This window comes from Cupressus sempervirens, chromosome 2 (assembly GCF_028749045.1).
Source record: "Cupressus sempervirens isolate cs-2001-9-10 chromosome 2, ASM2874904v1, whole genome shotgun sequence".
NCBI lineage: Eukaryota > Viridiplantae > Streptophyta > Pinopsida > Cupressales > Cupressaceae > Cupressus > Cupressus sempervirens.
Window position 1 is genome coordinate 628,024,021 of NC_143119.1, and position 6,311 is coordinate 628,030,331.

Below are 6,311 nucleotides of genomic sequence, written 5' to 3' on the forward strand. Positions count from 1 at the left end.
GTCATCTAGTGGAATATGTGAAGACAAATATATATTGTAATTTGTAATTTAGATTATTCCTCCTTAAGAGGAATCTCACACTTGGCCTTACACACTTATGAATGGTGGCATTCATAGACATGGGAGTTACATTCTAACTCCTCTCTCTCATCTCTATTTAAGAAATGACCCTCTTTTCTCATTTCTCAATGAGGTTTCTTCCTCTTCTCAATTATTGTATGAGCGATTGCTCTCTTTCTCTTGCTCTCTTTCTCTTTTCCTTCTTAGGCTTTTCATGCCTCATTCATAATGTCACAAGGGGTTTTCTTTGCTTTCCCCTTTCCAAATATCTTGTCTCATGGTGTTGGATCTTGAAGCTTTCTCTCTCCTATTTTATGGTAATATCTTTTCATGTATTAACTCACTTAGATTCTTTCCTGATTTTTGCTTATTTCCATATTTCTTTTTCCATTTCTAACAGTTTTGTCTCTAGCACCAAACAATGAATTGTATTTCTATGATTTTTGCTTCTTTATAATCTCTATATTCTCTATTTGGAGATCTCTAGGACACAATTCATTAGTGGTGATAGATATTCTCTCTTGATGCAGTATTTCTACTTCTACATCTTTTTTGTATCAGGTAATGACCCGGAGTTTTTCTTTTTGGGTTTCTTTCTCTGAGAACTATTTTGAACCAATTATTATTAATATAAATATAATGTTTCGCCAAAAAAAGATTCTGACCAACTTTTTACAAGAAATATATTGTAAAATGCTTGGCTGTCCCCTCAAGCTTTTTTTGATAGCTCGTTTTTCGCCGATTTGTCATCTCTATTTTCGTTTAGATTGGTTATTGCCGAGTCTTTGAATGCTTTCTCGTTCAACGCACCTCATCTATTTTGGGGGAATTGTATGTTTTCTTCGTTTACAACAGCTGTGAATATGGCCGCTAGTGGAACACTTCACTAGGCATTACAGTCAATGTTTGGCTCGTGCTGTTTAGCACTTCAAATCGGATGCAATCATTTTTTCATCAAGTAATCTAAGGATAAAAAATATATTAGACGTCAATTCAATCAATGTTATTACACCGATTAAAACATGTTTTCTGAAATCTTTAAATAATTAATAATTAAGCCTACTCTGAATGAAATCGACATTGATGTGAGGTATAACCCACCATTCGAGACGTGGAAAATTCTTGAAGGGCATGTGAAACACGACATTTTGCAGTGGAAATTTTCACATCTTTAGTCTATTTTTTATTAATAAGCAATTTGTGATCGAGCATGAAGATTCCCCTCCACGAGTATCTTTATTGTGAAGTAGACCAAGCATTCATCATATTGTGAAGAGTGCAGACTGGATATTTTCAGTTAGGAAATGGAAATGGAGCCAAGAGACTCGTGGGTTGTTGAAGTTGAATCAAGTTTAAAGGCTGAAATGACACCAGAAGAATCCCCCGATGGTCAAGACAAGGCCTCCTCTGGTCTGATTCATATGGTTCCAGAGTCTCTGCTGATAGACAATGAGGAGTTCTATCATCCTCGGGTCCTATGCTTGGGCCCTTACCATTTCAGAGAAAAGGAGAAACTGCCTATCCGGATGGAATTCCTCAAGGACAAAGTGGCAAGGTATGTGCACTTTAAAATCAAAGATGGAGAAAAGAAAGGGGATGAAATGCTAGAGCAAACGAAGGTAAAAAAAAAGGGTGATGTTAAGAGAGAAAGTGGCTTAAGATGGGGCGGGAAATCTGTCGAAGAGGATGAGGAAACGAAGAAAAAGGAAGGCTATGTTAAGAAAGAAGGTGGCTTGATATCGGTGATGGAAAGTTTCAAGAAGGAAGAGGAAAAAATAAAGACGAGCTATGCCAAGGGATTTGAAGTTACGGGTGAAGTGTGTGCGTGTATGATAGCAAGGGATGCTTGTTTACTTGTACAAATCCTCCAAAAGTTTGGAGATATTGATGAAGATGAAGATGATCCACATAAAGGGCTGTTGGCCTCCACCAATACTATTCTTAGCAGAAAACGATATAATCCCGAGTTAACAAATATTGCTAAAGATGTCCTCAAGATGGAAAACCAACTACCATTTTGGACTTTGACAGAAATCAGGCCGGATATTGAATACTGGTTTGAGTCAGCACTGAAGAATTTGTCTCCCATCAAAGTAGCAGATGAGGTGAATGATCGGCAGTACAAGCCCGAGAAAAAAGCCGAATCTCATATCTTGCAATTACTTCATGACTACATTGTTGACGTCCAAACGCATCAGGGAATTTCTCTTGATCGCTTTACTGCTTTTCTAGGGACTTGTCTCTGTTGTCTCTGTGTTATTTTTTCTTGTTGCAGCCAGCGGCTGAGACGTCATGACAGCCAACTCGAGGGACGTCATGACTACATTGTTGACAGCCAACCGCAGGGAATCTCTGTTGATTGCTTTGGCACCCGTCTAGGGACTTTGTTCCGTGCTTTTTTTGCTTCTTCACCATGCAACTGCATGTGGGTATGTATAAAATGGCTATTGAAGATATTAGTATTTGGGATAATCTTCCTAGTTTTGTCTCCAGTTGTTTGCATCATGTGCGTCACAAACGTCATTGGGAACCACAGATCCGGCATATGGTGGAAGATGCCTAAGACGTCGAAATATGTTCCAACTGTAGAGGAACTAAAACGTGTGGGGGTGAAATTCAAGAAATTGGAAGGTAAAAAGAAAGGAATTAGCCATATTGAGTTCAAGTCCTCAACACTTCATTTGCCTCAATTCGAGGTAGATAACAGTTCCGAAGTGATTCTCAGAAATCTGATTGCCTTGGAAATCTGCTCCCAAGACGAGGAAAAACCCATTACAAGGTACGCCATACTGATGAATGATCTGATTAACACCAGTGAAGACGTGGCTACCCTGAGAGGAGAGGACATCATCGTCAATAAGCTTGGAAGTGACGAGGACATTGCTAAGCTTTGGAATTCTATGGTGACAGACACAGATATGCCCAAATTCAAGCCAATTGACGAAGCTGTTAAACGCATAAATTATTATCGCAAGAACAGGTGGAAAGTTCTGTGGGCTCAGTTTAAAATGACTCACTGCTCAAAGCCATGGCTGTTTCTATCTCTCTTGGCCGGAGTTATACTTTTACTACTCACAATTGTACAAGTAGTTTGCCTGTTTGAATCCTGCCAAATCAATTAGACACTCGATCTACTGTTATTCAGCTGCCGAGACAACGTTTGGTACTTTATTCTTGTTGGAATAATGTTTATTTATTCAGATGCATTTAATACATACTCTAGAATTTTCTACTTACCTCATGAAGCTTCTCTCTTTGAATAATATGTAAATATAAAAATATATAGAAATCTCTAGAATGCTTCCTAACTTCTCAAGAGATCTTTAGAAATATGTATAAGCTCTATAAATAGAGCATTCCTCTCAGTTGTAAATGTACGAAGAAAAGTTATAGTGTTTTAATAATAAAGTGTGCATATTTGATATGTTGAATTTTGTTTTGCTGTTGTGTTCTTTTACTTCTATTTTTTTAACTCTTTGTGTTGTTGCTTTTAATTAGTTCATCATGGTGTCAGAGCATATTATGATTCATGGGCTATGTTATTTTTGTTGTTATATGAAACTCTAATTTATTTGCAGATCTAAAGTTATGTAATGACCAGATTGCTGGTTGTAAAGAAATTTGCCTGGAGAAGAGAATGCTACTATGAAAAATAGCAGAAGTTTGATTTAATAAAATGACTGGCCTAGTCGGAAGAAAGGGCAAGCATTGTTTTGGAGCAGCTAGTTGGTAAGGATTCATATTGTCTTATGAAAGAAATTGTAGCTTTGAAGAAGAAAAAAGGGCACCACTGTGTTTACAAAGCACATTGAAGTATATTAAAAAAATGTTATATGTCTTCAGTAGGAGATTGAAGTCTTTAGCTCCTGACCAAGGTTGAAATAAATCAAAGTTTGCAAATCGCTACCAAGAATGTCATAAAAATTGAATCTGGGTAAGCATGAAATTCGATGACAATTGTTGATGTTGACAAAGGGTGTTAAGAATTATATATTTCATAATCATCAAAATCAGAAATAGATGAGTGTAGTTTAAGGGTTAGTTTGGATTGAAAGGTTATGGTTAATAAAATAATAATTGTTTGGTAAATGGGTGTTTCTTTTTTAAAGATTTGAGATATTGTTAAGAAATTGACAAAAGAGAGAAAGTGTTTAATCTCAATGGAAAAAACTGGAAGAGTTAAAAAGCAGAAGACCAATAATTTAGAAGAAGAGTTAATGAAGGTAAAGAAAGAAAATACAAGAGTAATAGGTGAAAATGATGTTTTGCAAAGAAAATTGACAAAGCTAAGAAATGAACTAAGTGTAAAAGATGTAACTTTCTAGATTAGATTAATGGTTATATAGAAGCAAATGGAGAATTAGAACAAAAATTAAAGATGTTTGATGATGTTAAGAAAATAAATGAAGAATTAAAGGACAAAATGAAGAGACTAAAAGAAGAGATTGACTTGTTAAAGGATAAACTAAATCAATCAGTTATTGAAAGAAATACACATGTGAAGACAACATTATTATATGATGTTTCATATAGTACAGATGACTTGAATTCACCACTAGATAAGTATGATTCTGTTGAAGTTGCTTGTGATAAAGAATGTAAGAAAGAGTATGAAAATGTGGCATCAAATACTATTAGTTGTGATAATAAGAATGTTGGTTGGAATATCATGAAGAAAACAGATTACAAAGGTAAAAGATTGAGAAAACATGAACAAGGAATCATAGAACCTATGCTACCAATAATGAGACCAAAATATGAAGGACTAGGATATGTGATAGATGAAAGAAATGATGCCATTGGTTCAAAAAAAATTGTTCAAAGTAAAAAGGTATGCTATGTTCAAATTGTAATAGGAAAGGACACATGAAAGACAAGTGTTGGGCTCTACATCCATGTAATGTTTGTGGCTTAAAGAGTCATAGTGAAAAGACGTGTTAGAATAGAAAGTGTAAAAATATTTGTATTAACAAGTGCTTTAAAATGGACTTTGGATGGAGCGATGGATCAAGTTGGCAAAAAATCGTTGATATGATCAAAGGTTTGTTTAAGTACAACTATTCAAGTGTGAACAATAATAAAAATCCATCAAATTGTGAATTCTCGAGGAGTACAAATGGTTTAAGAAAATCAGAATCATTATTCAGTAAGACATCCACAAAGAATGAGATTTCATAAAGGAGAAAATCCTAAAGATAGTTTTGTCATTGTTGAGATGATATTTGTACCAAGCCTTTGAATGGTTTGTGGTAATCCAAAACAACTTTCTTGGGTGAAAAAATTAAAGCAAAAGGAAATTGTGTTAGTTGGAAAATCCCAAATGTTTATGGGTGAACTGATAAAAAATCCAAAGTATAATGACAAGAGGAACAAAGTGATAATGATAAGGGGAATCAAAATCTTATGTTGTAAATGGGTACCTAAGAAGGCTCAATGCTAGGATCCATGTCCTATTTGATTAATTTCTGCCCAATATATATCTGTTAGTGGTAGAAATTAAGGGAGGGTGTTGGAATAATGTTTATTTATTCAGTGGTGGGAATGCATTTAATGCATACTCCAAAACTTTCTACTTACCTCATGAGTCTTCTCTCTTTGAGTAATATGTAAATTTAAAAATATATATAAATCTCTAGATTGCTTCCTAGCTTCTCAAGAGGGCTCTAGAAATATGTATAAGCTCTATAAATAGAGCATTCCTCTCAGTTGTAAATGTATGAAGAAAAATTATAGTGTTTTAATAGTGCATATTTGATATGTTGAATCTTGTTTTGTTGCTCTGTTCTTTTAGCTCTATTTTTAAATTATGTGTGTTATTGTTTTTAATTAGTTCAACAACCCTTATATTGTAATGAATTCAATACTATTTCTACACTAAATATTGGTTTACTTTGAAATGCATCTACTTGAATTATGAATATTTATAATTGCTAAATTAAAATAATAATTCTAAAATACACAATTCATAGCTTACTGATTTGTCCAAATAAGGAGCTTAATTATTGATGTCTTCTCTTATGCATATTGACTAAGTCTATTTCTATTTATTTTCAAAGCTGAAGAAATTTGTTTGGCATTACCATTCATACTTTTTTTGGTTCATCACAAATAGTCACAAAATTAGAATGATAAAATACTAAATGAAATCTAGATGAATCCTGGTCTCCAAGGCCATCAAAATGAACTCCATCAACTTATCATGAGAAAAGAGTGCGGCCCAGCCCAACCATAGAGTGGTTAGCTCTTTTTGA

General features: G+C 34.4%; 1 protein-coding gene across 1 annotated transcript; it reads left to right on the top strand.

The window, feature by feature from the left end:
- Positions 1-1,293: 1,293 nt before the first annotated feature.
- LOC149574937 (putative UPF0481 protein At3g02645) lies at positions 1,294-3,296 on the top strand. Its single transcript, XM_089812151.1, has one exon. It carries the CDS (start codon positions 1,365-1,367, stop codon positions 3,180-3,182), a length of 1,818 nt encoding a protein of 605 aa, XP_089668277.1. The 5' UTR covers positions 1,294-1,364; the 3' UTR covers positions 3,183-3,296.
- The last annotated feature ends 3,015 nt before the right edge of the window (positions 3,297-6,311 follow it).

What these genes read in the sequence shown, in the direction of transcription:
- LOC149574937 (XM_089812151.1), top strand. Translation starts at nt 1,365, where the DNA reads ATGGAAATGGAGCCAAGAGACTCGTGGGTTGTTGAAGTTGAATCAAGT.